Here is a 19,675-nt window from a genome sequence, read left to right on the forward strand (position 1 = left end):
TGCAGGAAAGTCCCTTCATCTTTGTTGTGCAATGGAGAAAGAGTTTTTCAGCATGAGGAATTCTGCTTTGCAAGTTCCCAAGGGAGGACACTTGTTCCTGTTCATACCACAAGCCTGATGACAGAAATATATATTCCAACAGCGAGCAGTTTGCTTTCACCAAGAGGAAACAAATTGTCTTCCTCCATTCTGCTTTGCAGTTAAAACTGATCAAGCAAGAACACTGGTTAAATCATCCCAAAGTCACGGTGCACAAACCTCACCACTAACCACAGTATTTCATCTGGCTGGAAAGGATAACGAGGTGGCCCTGGCCCCCACCGGGAGAAGTCTGTCCCAAGCCAGATGGCTGGGCCAAGGGGTCCCAGTCCCTGCACAACTCAGGGAGAAAGCAGTGCCTTGGGGACACAGGGACATGACCACACAGTGGGTCACTTGGGCTGGCACGGGCAGGGAGCAGACTCTTCAACCCCAGCCTTGCCAGCTCTCACAAACCCCAATCTTGCCGTTTCCTCAGCATCACTGCTTACAGGGCAGCCTCTCTTCCCCAAAAGCCCAGAGGGAAGCTGAAGGGATCAGGATCCTGTCCCCAGCCCAAGCAGATCAAGGTAAGATGGGAAGGAGCAGGCAGGCTGGGGGCTGCCCTTTGTCTCCCCAGTGCTGGCTCTGCTGGAGAGTCCCCTGCCCTGCTGTGAACTGTCACTGGGAACCAGGTGATGGAGGCTGGGGACATGGGAGGAATCTGATGAGACCCAAGTGAGCAGGTTAACCATGAGCAATGTGCCCTGTGGCCAAGAAGGTTGATGGTACCTGGGCTGCGTGAGTAGGAGTGTGGCCAGCAGGTCGAGGGAGGTGAATCCTCCCCCTCTGCTCTGCACTCGTGAGGCCCCATCTGAGTGGTGTGTCCAGTTCTGGGCACCCCAGTTTAAGAAGGACAAGGAATTACTGGGGAGAGCCCAGCGGTGGCTACCAAGATGCTGAGGGGTCTAGAGCATTTTTCTTCTGAGGAAAGGCTGAGAGAGCTGGGGCTGTTGAGCTGGAGAAGAGAAGCTGAGAGGGATCTGATCAATGGGATCAATATCTCAGGGTGGCTGTCAGAGGATGGACCAGACTCTGTTCAGTGGTGCCCAGCACCAGGGTGAGGGGCAACGGGCACAGACTGAAACACAGGAGGCTCCATCTGAACATGAGCAGAAACTTGTTTGCTGGGAGGTGCCAGAGCCTGGCCCAGGCTGCCCAGAGCGGGTGTGGAGTCTCCTTCTCTGAGACATTGAAACCCGCCTGGACCCACCTGTGTGATCTGCTCTGTGACCCTGCGTGAGCAGGGGGGTTGGACTGGGAGATCTCCAGAGGTCTCTTCAGCCCTCACCAGTCTGGGATTCTGTGAAATCCTGTACGGCCTCTTTTGCCCTAACACAGAGCTAGCTCACCCTCCATCTTCCAGTTGAGTGTTTCTTCTGCCTTCTTCAGCTTCAAGTTAATATCCCACAGCTGCTCCTGTATGAGAGGGTATTCGACCTCCAGGACTGTCTTCAGGACCTTGTTGTATCTGTTCACCATCAGCTCCAAGTTGGCCGCCAGCTGCCGGTATGACTCCTTGGAGGAATAGATTTCTGCTGCCGTGGGTGGGATGGCTCCCAGGCGGCTGCCAGACAGGTAGCTCAGCTCCCTCAGCACCGACACCAGCTGCAGAAACAAGGCAGAGAGCTGAATGTGAGACAATCCTCCCCATTCACCTGGTAGACACCCTCCCGTCAATTCTGGGGATCTTAGGGGGTTCCTGCTGTTTTATTCACAAAGCAGCACGCTCTGAGAAGGGCCTGGACACCTCCTAGTCCAGACCATCTCCCTCCCATTGATCTTTGCCTCTGATTTGCTTCCCAATCAAAGACATATAGCTCTGTTAACTACCCAGCCAGCAAACCCTGTGCAGCCTCTAAAAGCCATGATGATCTCTGGTCTTCTCAGCTATCCTCATCAATACAGTCTTTCAGCAATACTGTGCCTGCAGGAGGAGGCACAACCAAAAGCATCTTTGAGTTGTGATGGAACGGGATTGAGCGGGTTATTAAACTATAAACCCAAGTAGAAGTGAGTCCCTGCAACAAACGGAGCAGCAAGGTCTTCCAACGCAATATATCACTTCTAAGACAAAAAAAAAAAATCTTTGCTCAGTTTAGTGGCTTGTGAGAGGGAAAATGCTGCTGAAACGGCACATTTTGGCTGGGTGACAGAAATTCAGTATATTGTATGGGCAATGGCAGGGGTGAGGAGTATCTACAATACTAAAGTGACTATGTCCACAATGACAAGAAGAGGAAAGAAAGACGGAGCGCAGAAGGGTGAAGGGAGCAGTTTGAGGAGGTGGATGGAAGAGGATGGGATGGGAGGAAGGGAAAAGCAGGGGATTGAGGGAGCAGGAGGCCAAGTGAGATAGAACCAAACTCCCCTCCCTTTTATGCACTGGAATGTCTGAGACATCCCCACCATGGTGTCAAGGATGTCTTACCCTCTTTCCCTCTCCTCCATGGAAGGTGAGCTCTGGAAGATTCTTTAATGTTGAAGGGTTGCAAACACATCCTCCCTTTAGGCAAAATGAGGTGCTCCTATCTGCTCTGAAGGGCATGAAGGGGCTGCTAAGCAGGCACCTGAGGACATGAGGCAGTCCTCAGTACGGAAAGCTGAGAGCAGCGCAGAAGCACTCAGAGACTGGAGCTGAGAACATGCTCAGCACGTCACAGGCTCCAAACCCTGGCACCAGGGTGAAGGGTGGAAAACATCCCCTGGGGCCATTTGCTTCCCACCTTAGCAAGGAGATTCCAAGGAGCTGGACAAATCCTTTGTCTGAGAGCCAAGCTGGAATGAGCTCTGGAACCTCAACACTTTTCTCTAACAGCAGCAAGTCCCAGGGAAAGGGGGAAGTGTTTGATGTTTTCCCAGGCCCCTGAGATTCAGCACCTCCGCAGCAAATGGCATTTCACATTTGAGAGGCCCCAGCTCTCATCAGGCCCCAGAACCTTTGAATCCACCTCTGCACTCTGCTGGCTTGGACCCTGCCTCTGCTTTGGGCAGGGGGATGGTCAGGCCTCCCTGTGCTGGAGAGGGCAGCCCTAGGGAACAGAGACCTACTGGAAGCCTCCTGCACCACAATTAAGGAAATCCAACAGCCACAACACTGAAGTAACAAAACAAACCTTTCCTGGGATTTTTATACCCTTTCAGGAAGCTCAGATTTCAGGTAAACATAACACGAACCCACGTCTGTAGGATGATGCTCCTACGCTCCCCACACCAGCGTCAAACCAACCTGCTCTGGAGATGTTGACACCAGTTAACATCTGGCTGCTCACAGACTTTCTGGCTTTAATTACAATCTGCGCTGCTTAAACTGTAATCCTGATATTTTACCAGGAGACAGAGCCCACAAAGGGGATGGTTAATTCATGTCACCCATAACAGATGCTCCAGGGACCTCAGCAGAACAGATCTAGTAGCGATCCCACCAGACTTGCCATGCACGGTGGGGCACAGCTTGGAGACGTGCCCTCCAGCAGACAGGAAAGCTAGTTCTTACCTGGGGATCAAAAGTAACTGTGATCAGTTTGGTTTCTGGATCTCGCCGGATAAGCGGTTGAGTAAGGTTGTACTGTGATTTTTCAGAGACTGTCTGGGACCAGTCTGCATAGAGCTTCTCCTGATACCTGCCGAAAAACAAACAAACAAATTAAAACATCCACCACGTAGCTGCCAAGCCCGCACACCAAGACATATAACCAAATAAAAGCCAAGTCCACTTCTGAGGGCTGAAGAACATCAAGGACTATTTAAAACCCACCCACACCACCTCCATAAAGATCTTGGCTTCAAAGACAAACACCTGAAAACCAGTGACAGCATCAAGTCAGGAAAACAAAGATCCCCCAAGTACCATTCTTAGCAGAGGATTCAAATTTGGGGACAAACATTCAAAAGCTCAGAGCAATCAGTTCAGTTTTAGCATCAAACATTAAGATATTAAGTGAGGTGCAACGAATCCCACTCCCACTTGTGGAATACACACATTACAGCCACGGTAAGTACACTGTGAATGGGCACAAGTGGATTGAGACTTCTGGTCAGCTCAGGTTTTCTACCACAGCATCTCCTACATCCAAAAGAATCTCGTTCCAACATTTCTGCTGGGCTGCACAGCCCCTGTCCCTCCCATGCAAACTCCTCATTTCAAGATATCACAGAAAGACTGTGGTGTGTAGCAAAGGATTCCTCCTCCTCTCTCATCACAAAACTCCTTCTGGCTTAGAAAGAGACATTCTCAGGCCCTGGGCTTGCAAATGTGCTGAAAGGTGGTTTAGAGAAGGAGAAGGAAATGGCCTCAAGTTGCACCAGGGGAGGTTCAGACTGGATATTAGGAAACATTTCTTCCCCAAAGGGCTGTCGGGCATTGGAACAGGCTGCGAGGGCAGTGGTGGAGTCATCATCCCTGGAGGGGTGGACAGACGTGGAGACGAGGTTCTCAGGGACACGGGGCAGTGCCAGGGTTGTGTTAATGGATGGACATGAGGGTCTCTTCCAACCAAAACAATTCTATGATTCTATAAGGTTTGGCTTTTTTTCATATAGTTACAGTCGTGCCTGAGCCACCACTTACCTGTCGAGCAGCTGGATCATTTCTTCATACTTCTCTATCACCCTTCTTCCTTCAGCAGAGTCCAAGCAGCTGGTGGCACAACAGACAAGCTCAGCGTTACATTTAGCCCTGTGAGGCTGCAGTCTCTATTTACCCCTTCCCAAAACCACCCACCACCTTGCAGGCAGAGCCTGGCTGGGGATCTTACATTCCAACCCCACCGTATCGCCCAAAACCATTTCACTGCACAAAAGCTCTCCAAGCCCCAGTGCGCCCTTTTGCGGGTGTTTGCATGGCAACTGGCAAATGAGAACCACGTCCTGGGGGAAGAACAAGGGCCCAGAGCTGCTGGAGGAACACTGGTCTCCGTAACATACTCAATGCTCCGGTGTTTGCACAGAGCAGGGCAACCTCTGCTCACCAGCCACCACTTTCTGAGGTCAAAGAGGCACAGAAAGAAGCAGAGTGTGGCTCCCGGCAGATGAAGCTCTTGGCGGTGCCCAATTCATGCCCCTCAAACCGAAGAGCAAAGGTGTCCCAGAGTGCGGGAGGCAGAGCCCTGGCCACGCTGCCAGGGCTGTACAGCCCAGGGAACAGCAGGCCAGAGGAATTCTTATCATGCTGTCTTTTCCCCACTGTTTAATCTACAGTATCCAAGTTTTCCTCAAGATGGTTGTTGATTTTGGAGGACATATTGACAAAACTTGAATTAACTTAACCAAAAGCTGGAAAAAAGGAGCGCCTGAGCAGTCACCGCTGGGCAAGTGCTGAGAAACCTGCTGGAAGTAAACAAGTCCTCTGAGCAAATCCAAGTAAATCCCAGCAAAACCACTTTTGTTTCTCCTTTTTAATCCTTTTTCCCTTTCAACAGCATCATGTCACCACCGTTGCAGAGCATGTTATTAACTACTCTAAACAGAGGACAGAAAATCAGTGTGAAATGCAGATCTGGGTCCTTCATGGTGGACAAAAATTTGCCATTTAGGTTCAAATCAGACATGATAACTTGGGCTCTGTGCTGGGAACAGCCCAAGAGTTTGTTTCATTGCACCAATGTCTTTGCTGCTGCAGAATAACTGTGCACTTAAAGACACTTAATGGCAAGATACAGTGAGAGAAGGTTACAAACATGGTACAGTGACGGTCAAGTTATTTTGGTCAAGTACATTAAAAAAGTGGATCCATTTACACAGAATCCTGACCAGCACACGTGAAGCCATTCCTGTGAGCTACCAGGTGCAGTCCCTGGAACATCCTCAGTTGTCATAAGTCCAACACTGCCTTGCTTACAGAGCTCTTAAATGTTGTCTCACGTGGTGCCAGCTGTGAGTATGAGGCCATACTTCCCTGACACCATCCGTTATAACAAGCATTTGGGTGATAAATATACCAGCATTGGTTTCTTTCCTTGATCTTGGGAGATGGCTCCTTTGTTTAACGCTGAGAAAGTTTTCTTCTGCCCAACAAAATGCTCGTCTGCTCCCCAACATGCAAACCCAGCTCCATCGATCCATCTCAGCTGAGTCCAGCCCAGCACTTCTCTGCTATTCACAGTTTGGATGATGCCAGAACCAGGACTTGCAGCTGAGGAGGTCCTGGAGAACATGCTGAGTGGGATTGCAGCAGGAAAGGTTCTGATACCTCTTTCAATTGCAACCCGGGAACTATGTCTGAAAGCTGAATAGCCCACTGTGCCTCTTAATCGCTTCAAAACAAATCCAGTTAATGAGTTTCTTAAAAAAAATAATGATCACAAGGAAGCTGAAAAGCACCAGTGCAACCACTTCACACCTCTTTGACTAAGAATTATTTCAGCTATAACCATGGGATAATGTTCACCACAGAAAGAAAATCAGATTGATTACAGAGAAGATAGCAAGGTGGTCATAAAGCAACTTAGCTGGAACAGACACGCACAGATGTGGGATGTGCCTGAAGTGATCAAACGGCACCTGGATTCGCGCTCGCAGCTCCTGCGCCCAGCGCAGCGCTCCAGCCACCGGCGGCATGTTCTTGTGCACAGGGGGGATCCTGGGGAGGGCACATTGGAACAGCATTTGACTGAACACTGCACTTGTAACCCCAAAGATGCAACAACAGAACCGCATTTGCAGAAAACTGCTCTGATTTCCCAGCTTCCTTCCTTAAATCCAACATCTGCCACACTGATGTAGGTCTGTGACCAAGGCGAGTGCCTCTGGATCTTGAATAAGGAGCTGAGATCGAACGAGAAGCCCAGACTATGTCCAAACCTGAGCTGATGTGAGGTGTCCCTTGCCTGGGACACATTCCCCGCCCCTCACAAACACTGACATAGGGATTTCTGACCAGGAGTTACTTCTGTCCGTCTTATCTAACAGCCACAGAACAATAACCACAAATTCACAGCAAATGATTCTCTCCATGATTCTCTCCAGTCCAGGACTTGTCTCGTTCCAGTATGATCTTTCTGAGGCAAGTAAATAGGTTATTGTTCAAAATGACACACTTGAATCCTCATAATCTGATAGAAATCCACCCATTCCCCCCTGTGCCAACAGTCACGGGGAATAATAAACTTGGAAAAGGCTGATTAAACCCTTGGTTACAAAGTCCCACTCGCATACTTTGCATTTTAAGCATTGTAAGGGAAACAAAATAAATTCATTCTGAGGAGCACATGAGTGGGTTTGCAGGTCCCATGGGGTGTTGGAGGCAGCACACAAACGTGGAGAGAAACCTCCTGTCACAGCCTCGCTGGGAGAAAAGCTCAGCATGTGTCTCCATTCCCAGTCACATATCATGCATACACATTTGAAAAAGGGTATTTTTACTCCTAACCAATTATTCGCTTTAATACTAAGAACAGAGCTTTCCCAGGCATTTCCATTGCCACTAGGAGCTACAGAGGCTGAAAACATCTGCAATTTGTAAAGTTTTGGGTTCCTTAGAAAAATAAATCATTTCCCCCCCAAATTAATCTCAATCAAACTCCCTGCAAAACCCATTTTACTCAGCACGTTCTACCTACCGAGCTTCAGCTCTGCCTGGATGTGCCGGGAGTAGATCAGCCTGGCGTGGTCCAGGGCCCTGCTGAACATGCTGATGAGGACGGAGTATTTGCCAGCAGCATCTGCAGCGACTACCGGTCGCTCCAAAAGGCTCCCGAACATGTCCAGCAGCTGTTGGGGTGAACACGCAGGAAAAGAAGAGGGGAAAAATTTACAACCCCGACTCCTGCAGAGAGATCAGCTGGGACCTTCCTCCCCAGCCCAGAGGCTTCAATACTGTCCGCACCGATGGGCACTTTGGAAAAAGGAAATTTGCTCCCTTTGTTACGGGGCCTCTCCGACTTTCTCTGGGGTTGGACCACATTCCAACTGTTGTTCTTCAAATGCTTCAAGATTTTCTATTTTTTTCAAAAAACTTACAAAGATAAACACTGTCACTTGCTAAAGGCTTTTCTACAAATGCTTATATTGATTTTTTTAAAAAAATACCATTTATTATTTCTGCAAGATAGATTAATTGATAAATAAACCAGCTTTGTTTCTAGAAAACCTGTTTCCAAAACTGAAACAGACCCATGTATTAATAATATTAACAAATTGATACTAACAATATCAATTCTCACCAGGAAATCCTAGAAAAAGCATGATTTCCCCCAACTTGCAGAGAGAGACACAAATATATCTCCTGGCATCCAAAAGCTTTGTGAGGGACCCACCAGCCTGAGCATCCCAAACCAAGAGCAGCCCAAAAGCTACAAGTCCCACTGTCCCACCAGCAAACACCAGCCCCATGTGCCTGTGGCTCCAGCACCGCCTGGTCTCCTCAGCGTGATTCTCACCGAGCCGGGTGCCCTGATTTCCCTTTTAGGGAAGAGCAAGGGAGCGATAAACAAACCTTGAAGGCGTGGTCCAAGTTGGAGGCGTCATCAAAAGCCTGGATGAAAATGGTGCCCAGCCGACGGTCCATGTCTTCTACTTTCTGCTGGAAACCAAAGGCATCCTGCTCAAAGTCCTGCACAAAGGCAAAACACAAGCTGTGAGGCTGCAAGATGGCACTAGGAAGGTACCTGTAACTCCTCGATCCAGAGATGCCCTCTCTTATTCACCGTGAACTAAGCCACTCCTCTGGCCAATCTTCAGCCATCGCAACGTGGCAAAGTCCTCACGAAGCTTGAGAACATTTCTGTGCTGTCCCATGGCTGAGATGTTGGCCCTTTCTCTGGGAGGGACCCTTTGGTCCTGAGGGCTTTCCACAGCCCACATGGCACTATCTTCAGCCTACAGGCAAGATGGACTATTTCCACACCCTCTCCCCCACCACTTGGCCTGAAGACCACACCATCATCCAGAAAACCCACGGATGCACCTGCTGAGTCCCAAATCCAACCTACTTTCAAGTCAAAACAAGCCTGTGGTTCCATGGTGAGCTGGTTGTGAGTGAGGCAGTTTCAAAACACTCGCACAGGTTGCCCAGAGAGGCTGTGGAGTCTCCACACTTGGACATAGGTAATCTTGGAGATATTTCACCTGACCAGTCACAGTCCTGCTCTAGCTGAGCCTGCTTTGAGCAGGGAAGGTGGACTGGGTGATCTCCAGAGGTCCTTTTCAAACTCAACAGTACTGGGTTTCTGTAATTTCCATCATCTTCTTGCACTGCTTTTCTTGCTTCAATTGTAATAAATCCTTTGAACTTCAAGAGTAACATCTATATTTGTTTTCCTACACGTAAAAGAGTCCAAATCAAAGACTGAACTTGACAGTCCGTGACAGTCCTTCTGTTCTAGCTTGGACAAAACCACTAAAAATGAGGTCATGTGTCTCTTTTCCAAAGGACAAAGTGCAAGGAAATAGCTTTTACTATTGCTACTGCTGAGCTCCAGCAGATCCAGATGCCATGTTTTAGCTAAAAAAAACGGCTCCAGCAGTGGCAGAGGGTGCAAAACTAGAGCACTGAAAGAACAAACATGACTCAGAGTCACACAAATGGCCATGGGGTCACCAAACCCAAGCCACCTCCTGCAGAGCCACTGTCACCTCTCCTCTGTGCCTGCCCTGCTGAAGGAGGGGTGCTATGGAGCAAGCAGCTTTCCAGCAAGAAACACTGGGGACGTGCCACCCCCTGCAGAGATGGACTGGGAGCTGCAGGAAGCAAAGCACGAGCCACCCATCCCCACACCAGGCAGGTCCCAGAGGGCTGGGAATATTCCTTTAATTAAAGCACTACTGATAATAAAATAGAGCATCCTTGAATTCTGAGAGCCCCAGATGCCATGTGTTCATCTAGGCAGGAGCGAACACATCCCAGAGATGATCTGAGTTGGCCCTCATCAGGCAAACTACCTTGTTTTTCCAAAACTAAGACAGAGTCTTATATTAATTTTTGCTGCAAAAGATGCTTACTTTTTTACATGTATAGCTGCCTGGACCCTATTTATATTGACTTTTTTATGAACTGTAACTAGGGCTAATTTTTTGAATAGGGTTCATATTTCAAGCATCCTGAAAAATCATGCTATAGCTTGTTTTTGGGGTAGGTCTTATTTTTGGGGAAACATGGTAAATACCAAGAGCAGGAAAGCAAAGAGATGTGGGTGTTGGTATAGCTCTTATACCTCAGCAAGCACCATGTACAGCAAAAGCTTGTGCATAACTCATGGAAATCCCAGTTTCCCAGCTGCACTGATCTAAGGTGCTGATCTAGCAAGATATGTTAGATATAGACGTGCAAGAAGTCCCAAATCTCTGCAGGAAAGGCCAGCGGCTCCCTGTTCCCTCCAGTACCAGATCAGATCATAATGAAAGGAGGAAAGAGCTGGGAAGAAGATAGCAGGAAACTGCTGCTTTGGAAACATGCACATGTTCCTGATGTTCCCGCAAACTGGTCCCACCTACCGTGTTGGTCAGGTCAAGACAGTCATAGGTTCGCTCTGAAAACACCTTGTATGCCTCCTGGAATTCCTCATACATGTCCAGGACCTGCTGGCCCAGGGTCTTCCCTTTAATCCCACTGAATTCAATTTTCTCCAGCTTCATCAAGTCCAAGGAAGTTGCCAGGAGATCCTTCAAAGTCAACGGAGGGAGACACAGGTCATGATGTTGACAAAAGAAGATGACAACAGTTGTCACGACAGAGTTGCACTTGCTGAGGGACCTTCCCAAGCACAGCGCTGGTGCTCAGGCTGGGTGGCAGGGATGGGAAGGGGGGAGCCTGATCTGCCTGTCCTGAGCATCAGTGGCTGCTCATAACACGTCCCTGCCCAGTGAGACCTGCTGCAGCCACTAGAAATACCATGACAACTGTAAAATCGCTTTTAAGTGTATTTAAAGGACAGATCCAAAGCAGGATATGAGACTCTTATATGTCATCCAGCATAGCTAAGAATCCCAATTTTATAGGTATTAACCAAGGACAGATTTCTAATATTTACAGGTACCCAAACTGTCCAAAGCTCCTGCGCAGTCAAACCTCCACGTGTCCAAGTGGGTGTTGCAGCACCTGCCCCGCTGGCCCTCTCTGCTGAGGTGGCACACGGGTCCTTCCCTTCCCTTCCCATCCTCTGCAGCCTGGCAGTGTCACCTCTTGGGAAAATGTCCCGCTCCCCCAGTGGTGGTGGCAGCACTGGGCAGCTCTGCTGCCATCCCACCTCATCTGTCTCCCTAGGTAGGGCCAAGTAAGGGCTGGTTGAACATCCATTGTCTCAGAGGACCAGGAGAAATGTGCACAGGAATGTACTGGTGGCCACTCTCTGCTTGCACTTGTCCTGGGGCCACCCGAGCAGGGCAGCAGGTTTTACCACAGACACGTAATATGAAACAGTGCAACGAACCAAAGGAAAGGGATCCTTCCCTCTTCACGTGCTCACGGGCTACCCATGCACCAGTGTAACTGCAGCTTTTATGAAAATTCGAAAACAAATGCACATATGCATTCATATTCACTTCGACACACCAGCACATCCGCTTGAACAAATACCTAGTAAGGCAAAAAAATAATGTGGAAATACCAGTTGTCCCTTGCTTTGTCTTGCAAGGTTGCTTGAAATGAAGTGATGAGGGGAAATTGAGACGGAGAGAGATGCAGCAGTTTTCCTCATTAACAGGCTGGTGTGCACTATGCTTTTAATTATTGTTTTACAGCTCACTCCGCAGGCTCTCCCTCTGACTCCAGATACTGCAGCTTCTACTGTCCCTGGAGTGTGGGACAGCCACGGAAGGAGGAAACAGACACTGGTCAAAACGCACAGTGCCCCAGCTCAAAACCTCCCCACTGGCTTTTGTCTGCAGCCCATATCCACAGTGTGCCCATGGCATCCATGGAATCCCAGCAGTCAGTGCCCCAGAGCCTTTACAGGGTCCCAGTAAACCTGTCACCAACACTGTCCTCATGATAACCTGCAGTTATTCCTGTGTCTATTTATATTCCTCTCTACACTGACCAGCATAATTTGGTTTATTTCACATCAAACCCTACTGGAAACCATCATTATGAATACTTTTAAAATAGGCACCAGCCATGACAGTTTTCAACATAGTTAATTAAGGAACACATAAAAGTATATGGCACATTTAAAGCAGTAAAACTGCAAACACCAGCAACCTGTACACTGGCCATCCAACCCTACACACTGAGAACGCAGCAACAATCAACAAAGAAATTCATTTGGGATGTGTGTGGAGAGCAGATGAATGTGTGTGGTTAGCCACGTGAGAGATAACAGGTACATGCAAGGTCTGTACAAGAGGTACATACAGTATCTGTATAAGAGGTATATACAGTGTCTGTATAACAGGTACATATGGTGTCTGTATGTCTGTGGTCTCCAGACACAGCCATGTGGTAAGGAGAGCATAGGGAGCTCCCACATTCACACTCAGACCTGCTCTCTGCAGAACATCTCCTGTGGCTCAAGGAGCCCTTGGCCACACTGGGAGCTCAGGGATGACACCCCAATGTCCCTGCCTCAGGTGACAGATCTGGCAAACAGGGACACCCCTGAGCCACAGCACCCCAGTTTGATGGACTATGAGGATGCGAAGGGACAACCTGGTGAGGAACGTGTCCCTGCTCCTCCCCAGGCCCACGTGGCACAGCCAAGGGGATCCTGCCATCTGGCCTCTCCAAGACAGGCAGGACCCAGCTCTAGGGTGTCATAGAATCATAGAACCATTTCAGTTGGAAGAGACCCTTAAGATCACTGAGTCCAACCATAACCTAAATCTGTCTCTGATGGCACCAGGAGACCTGGGAGATTACATTGCTTTATTTACAGCTGTGCAAACCACACCTCCAGTAATCCTCCTTTTCTTGCCCCAACAGGAGCAAGGAGTCCAACGGGACTCCTGAGAGCAAAAAACACACCTATCAACCTGACCAGCTTACATATGCACTGAGCAGGACATAGTAAAACACAGTCTTAGACTCGCTGTAACAGGAGACCTAACAGCAAAAGAGTGGCCCCATTCCCTGGTATCAGGTGAAGCTATAGAAAGGAAAGATGCCAGCAAGTGATCTCCTGGCTACAGAGTTCTCCTGACGGTTTGCAATGTTTTTCAAGACCAGAGTCTCACCTCCACCATCTCCAGTCTCTTCAGGAAGGTGTCCAGCCTCGCAAACACCATCGTGGAGCTGAAGTCCCACTCCCTCACTTCTTGGCCTGGTTCATAATACATGTGCAGTTTTTCCCTTCTCTCCTCAAATGCCTCTTTGAACATGTTCAGGATACCGAGCACCATTCGCACCTTGCCCAGGCTCTCCTCCATGTCCCCTTTCAGAAGGTCTTCTGGAGACAGGTACACCAGGGCCTGGAAGAGCAAAATCACACCTGAGAGGTCACTTCTGCCATCATGGAAAACAAGGACTTCTTGTGTTGAACACATTTGAACCTGTTTATTAAGTTAAATGTTGCCTAAAGAATCACTTTTCCAGGGAAGGACAATAGGAAGAAGGGGAGAGGGGACACAGGGGACTGCAAACACAGGCATCACAGCCACAGACCTGCTCAATGAGAAGGTTGCAGATCTCCTGGAGCAGCACCACTATCCGCACGGGCATGTTGTAGTGCTTGGAGGTGACCCAGATCAAACACACCACGTGGAGCAGGGGGAGCAGGAAAGGCTTCACCTCGCTGAACTCAACCCTCTCTACGTCTTCCAAGCGGCGCTTGAGGGGTGTCAGGTGCAGGTGAACGTCCTGAGCTTCAGTCAAAGCTGTGTTGAGAGACGTGAGAAGCGGTAAGAACCACCCAGCTGCGGTGTGCTGGGTTCCCAGCTAGGTGCTGGCCTCACCACATGGAAAAGTGCCTGGGAAAAGAAACTGTCCTGACAAGCACTGAGCACCCTCAGCCACCTGTGTGCTGCAGGTCACTCACTCGTGAACATCACTCACCTGCGGCAGTAACCAGAACAGAAATAAGCTGATGTGATGGCAGGGGACAGGGAGCTGGGACAGGGCTTCGTGGAGAGCCTGAGTCCACAACTGCTAAAAAGTCACACGGAATTTGCCCAACAGCACCAAAAATACAGTGCTGCCATGGCTGTGAGCCATGGCCTTGCTGTACAGCACGACAGGCTGTACAGCCTTGGCCTGAGCCCTTTTTAGCTCAGTTTTGGCTCAAGCAACTCCTTGTCCAGTGGGCAGATGACGACGGCCCCACTAGTCCTGACTGTAATAGAAAACCTGTCAACAGTAAAGCAACTGATGTCTGACTCGTCGAAAGCTTTAGCTTAGCTCTGTACAGCTGTGTGGTTTTACCCTGAAGAATTACCCCAGAGCGCAAGCATTAATAAAACCAGATCGTTGTGCAATTAAACCTGTGGACCAACAAGAAGTGACAGAAGTGCTTGAATGCATGCAAAAATAACCCCTAAGGCCCAAGACCAAGAAGAAGAGACTCCCACTATCAGCATCACCCTCCCAGCAAATCCACCAACAGCAGCCACACCAGTACAATGCCAGGGAAAGGGGCAGAGACTTAAAAGCAGGTGCACACAAATCTGAACTGCGCTGTAATGGAAATTAACAATTATAGTCCAAATTATCCAATTAGGGTTAGTATCGCTGTAGCCGGATTAAAACCAAATATTTGTTGTATTTTGATTAAACCCTTAAAGTATTAATTAGTTTAACAATGAACCCTTGGCTCCTTATATAAGGGGTGTTTCTCCAGCCCATTTAAACTGCACAATGCAGAGTGTGACACAGATCCTTAAGAGATTCAATGTTTGCACGTGAAGTGGTGAAGAACAGTGTTTTCTGCCAGCACGTGCACAGCTAACACAGTCTAGATGGTTTCATTGTGCCAGAGAGCAGCTGGGTTGGACATGGATGTCCAGCTGTGTTGGTCTGCAGGGACAGACCAGCAGGACTACACTGTTTTTCACTACAGACAGGGATTTGCAATATTTCCTTGGGCTGCGCTCAACTCCCCTAAGCAAAGCAAAGCAAGGAAATTCGGGCTGCAGTGGCCAAAGCCTGAGAAGCAGCGCTCTAACAAAGCAGTCTTAGGTACAAGATCTGTCCTCTTAGTCTGAACTCCCATTCCTGCATAATAACACCAGAGGAGCTGGTGGAAGTTGAGGTGAGTCCTGTTAGAGTAATGCAAACACTTTATTACAGCAGAATAAATTCCCAAACCCATTCACCCTGAACTTTGGCAAGAGTCTGGCTCAACAGACCAGCGATGGAGCTTGTCCCAGCCTGGAAACAAAAGCCTAGACTCAAGCACAAGCAGCCCAGTCTCAATTCACAAACTAGAAAGATTTGGCTTGAAATCAGTCACACCAGGCCATGAAGAAAGGCCAGAAGCCAGCACTGTGGTAAAGTTGCCCCAGCATCTCACCTGCCTCAACATCCATTAGCATGGTTTTGAAGGCTGGGATGTAGCTGCTCTCAACTCTCTCCAGCAGCTCCATCATGTTCCTGACCTTCCTCGTTGTCAGCTGGTTGTAAATGCATTCCAGGTCATCACACCTACAGCAACCGAGACACAGAATCACAGAATCAGTTGGTTGGAAGAGACCCTCAAGATCATCGAGTCCAACCATAACCTAACCCCTGGCACTGCCCCGTGTCCCTGAGAATGTCATCTCTGTGACTGTCCAACCCCTCCAGGAATGGTGACTCCACCACTGCCCTGGGCAGCCTGTTCCAATGCTTCACAACCCCTTCTGGGAAGAAATGTTTCCTAATATCCAACCTCAGCCTCCCCTGGCGCAACTTGAGGCCGTTTCCTCTCATCCTGGCGCTTGTTCCTGGGGAGCAGAGCCCGACCCCCCCTGGCTCCAAGCTCCTTTCAGGCAGTTCAGAGATCAGAAGGTCTCCCCTCAGCTCCTGTTCTCCAGCTGAACCCCCCAGGTCCCTCAGCCACTCCCATCACACTTGTGCTCCAGCCCCTCACCAGCTCTATTCCCTTCTCTCAACTCACTCCACTACCTCAAGGTCTTTCTTGGCCTGAGGGGCCCAAAACTGATTTGAGGTTTGGCTTCCCCAGCGCTGAGTACAGTGGGACAGTCATTGCCCTGGGCCTGCTGGCCACACTGTTCTTGATGCACACCAGGATGCTGGTGGCCATGTTACCCACCTACACTGGGCCATCAGCTGTCCCCCAACATCATCTGTTTCCCCTGGGCCTGATTCAGGGCTTCCTCCAGCTACACATGGACTGTGGAAATGGGAGAAAGCTGCATGAGGCACAGACAAACCCTACAGGACAGAAAGTGCTGAGTTCAGCATGACAGCAGCTCTGCTACTGACAGAACATCGCTGAAAAAAAGCCATCGTGTTTCTGCAGGCATTAGCAACAGCTCTCCAGCCAGCAGGGCTTTGCCCCGAGTCAGCCTGAACCAGTACAGCACAAAGGTTTTCAAAGGGCAGGAGGAAATACCACTCCCAGGCTCCTGAGCATCTAAAGCCCCTCTGGCCCTGACAGATGAACAGCAGCCAGCTGAGATGCACCATTTCCAGACAGCCCCCAGCAGGTGTCCATCAGCAATTACTCCTGTGGATGGCTCCTAGTGAACAGTGACGAAAGAGTGCCCAGAGCGGGTGTGGAGTCTCCTTCTCTGAGACATTCGAACCCGCCTGGACCCACCTGTGTGATCTGCTCTGTGACCCTGCGTGAGCAGGGCTTGGACTGGGGGATCTGCAGAGGTCCCTTCAGCCCAACCAGCCTGGGATCCTGTAAAGGGCATTTCTGAAAAAAGTCCCTTGAGGTGTAGCCCCTGTGGTGGGGCTAAGTTAAAACACAGCCAGCTGCCCAGTGACCTCCCAGGCACTTTGCAGATCATGATGATTTTCTGTGCGGGAGCAATTTTCCTTAGTTGAAGCCTACATGAACCCCAAGTGGCCTGTTCTTCTCAACTCATGGAATTAGCAGCTCCACCACCAGCACTCTCCCTCTACACAAAACCAGCACCACAGGGCACCATGCACTGGCCAGGCTGCTCTGGGTACCTGTTCTTCCAGAACTCCAGCTCCACCTTCGGGTTCGGATTGCTGCCTTGCAGGAGAGGCTCTGAAGACTCTTTCTTCAGTGCCTCCTGGATCTGGTGGCTCCAGTCTATGATGGCCGACTCCATGGCATACACCAGAGATTTATCTATCCGTTCCATGCTGTAGTAAACAGAGTACGTGATTAACTTTGTTGATGTGCATTGCTCAGTTGGATCTACTTCCAATGGCCGTGTGGGCAGCTGGATTTTACAGGGTTTCACATTTCAAAACCACAAAACAATCAAACCCCATAAGATTTTGTCACTGGTTTAATATAGGAATTACACTCTGGAGAAAATGGCTGAATGTCTGCAGCAGTGTGGGCAACAACACTGTTCATAAAGTGAATGGTGGAAATGAAGAGCCAGTCGCCACCTCTCTGCACAGCCAGTCATTGTCACATCAGATCCATTCAGGTTCAGGATCTGACCTGGAGACTCACACATCCAGCAAGATTCTCTCTCCCCATACCATTCTCCCTCAAAATATTCTACATCCCTGCAGTCATTAACTCACTTAATTCAGCAAGAAACACCACCAAGTGGGCTGGGAAGCTGAGGACAGGTCACCCCACTGCCTTGGAAGCAGTAACTTCTCACAAAATCCCACCCGCACCACGTCCTGTCTGAGGAGTGATTCATTCCACTGCACCCACACATCTCCTGGGGTTCCACAGGGGCACGCACGCAGCCCAGACACGATGACAACTTGATGTACAAACGCATCTGCTTCTCTGGACCTTCCAGAACCTGTTATTTTGGGGTGGTACTCACGATTTCTCATTTTCCAGATCAATGTCCTCAATTCCCTCTGAGCCAGCTGGGAGAGGCAGCAAGGTCTTGCCGTCTACTTGGCCAACAACTGTGAAAATGGTACTTTTGAGGTTGTGGACATGACGCACGATGTCTTGTGACACCACTTGTGGCCAGCCCTGATGGTTCTTCTTGTTCGTTAGGATGGGCACGATCACCTACAGCGGGAGTCACGGAAGACCAATGGAGAAAAAAGTGCAGCAGGAGACGGACAGGCCACCAGGCTCTGAGGTCTGTGCTTGGCCAAGCCTGGAGACCCATATTCATTGCTGTCTCAAGCAGTTCCCATGTGAAATAGAGGCAGCTGATGATGAATGGGCATCTCTACAGGCCCACTTTATACAGCAGAACACCCTTTTCCCCAAATCCAAGCAGCCAAGGAGGGTGGAAGCCAGTAGGCAAAGTGAGCAGCCCCATCCCCAGGCTCTCCCAGCCTTTCAAGCCCGCAACTGGAGATGGCCCCATGGGCTGCTGTCCCTTGCCCTCACAACTGTCCCCGGTGCTTGGTCCCCATGTCCCTGCCCATGGGCACAGCCGTCAGGCTGCCCTTTGAGCCTGCCAGGGCTGGGCTGAGCTCAGTGTGCTGCAAGGGAAGGTCTGCTGGTACCCCCTGGGATACACTGGTGGTGAGGGTCCCCCAGGTCCCAGCTGCAGCCCACCAAACAGGAGCTTTGCCTTTATCAGCACTTTTACTGACCCGGCAGCATGGGGTTGTGGGGCTGGTCGGGGTTTGCCCAGATTTGAGCTGCTTTTGGCTTGTTTGAGCTGTGACAGCAACACCGTGTCTGTCACCTATCCTGGCTGGCTCTGCACTGGGACCAGCCTGTGGCAACAGCCTAACAAAGCCAGGTTGTCCCTAGTGACAAACAACAGCCCTTTGTGTTACTGGACTCAGGGTGGGGGTAGGGGAGGGGGGGAGGTGACTAAAGGCATAAAAATAGCTGCAAATGGACATAAAATTGAAACGGAATAAAGCAGCTCAGCACCTCCATGGTGCTGTCCCAGGACGCTGAAGACTCTTTGGAACTGTGGCTGGCTCTGTAGACCCGAAGAAGACCCGACCAGCCACCTTCGTGCCCAGGGAGCCGTGGGAAGGGGGAGCACAACCCCAGGGAACACACGGGCAGGTGCTGACGAGTTCACCTTTAGCAGTTTTAGCTGCATTATTAGCAAGATGTGTCTCTATTACTTAAAGCATGTGGACTGCTAATGCCAGTGATGTTGTAACCAGGCAAATGATAGCCGTTCATTTTCTTTCTGACTGTTAAAATGATAACTGGACTCAGGATGAAGCCCCAGCCCACAGAGCAGGTGTGTTCCCTTCGGCACCGCAGGAGTGAAGCAACAAGTGGACAAGGTCACCAGCTGTGACCCCTCACCGAATAAAGACAAAGTGTGGGCAGAGGAACACACGACCCCAACCCCAGGAAATTCAAGACCTTTTTCACCTTCACGCAGACCCACCCCACCTGCCTGACCCAGCACCACCGCTGCTTTTGCCTTCAAGTGAAGCTTGAGAGGAAAATAGGATGAAAACCAGGCACAATCTGCTCCCTGCAGAAATACTGCATGTCTGCACAGGGGAGAGCAAAGCCTGCAAACACGCAGCTGGGACGCACAATCCCGGCTCCCAAAGGCATTCAGAAAACAGGATTTAACAGGATCTGCCAAAGTGTTCCTACCCCACCATCTACCCATAGCAGACGGTGCTTGCAATGCTATTGGCCAGCCGTGATGCAAAACCACTGTTTGTGCA

General features: G+C 49.8%; 1 protein-coding gene across 1 annotated transcript in view; it reads right to left on the minus strand.

Moving 5' to 3' along the window:
• Window positions 1–18,159, minus strand: part of LOC139826762 (dynein axonemal heavy chain 9-like) — a 35,711-nt gene extending 17,552 nt beyond the window's left edge. Inside the window, exons 1-3 of the mRNA XM_071803153.1 lie at window positions 17,881–18,159; window positions 17,069–17,227; window positions 15,456–15,586 (exon numbers count right to left, since the gene is read on the minus strand). Of these exons, the coding sequence (XP_071659254.1) occupies window positions 15,456–15,586; window positions 17,069–17,226 (289 nt within the window). The 5' untranslated portion in view covers window position 17,227; window positions 17,881–18,159. The remainder of the gene's footprint in view (window positions 1–15,455; window positions 15,587–17,068; window positions 17,228–17,880) is intronic.
• Window positions 18,160–19,675: the final 1,516 nt, after the last annotated feature.

The sequence above is a fragment of the Patagioenas fasciata genome, unplaced genomic scaffold (assembly GCF_037038585.1).
Source record: "Patagioenas fasciata isolate bPatFas1 unplaced genomic scaffold, bPatFas1.hap1 Unplaced_144, whole genome shotgun sequence".
In the NCBI taxonomy this organism is placed as follows: domain Eukaryota; kingdom Metazoa; phylum Chordata; class Aves; order Columbiformes; family Columbidae; genus Patagioenas; species Patagioenas fasciata.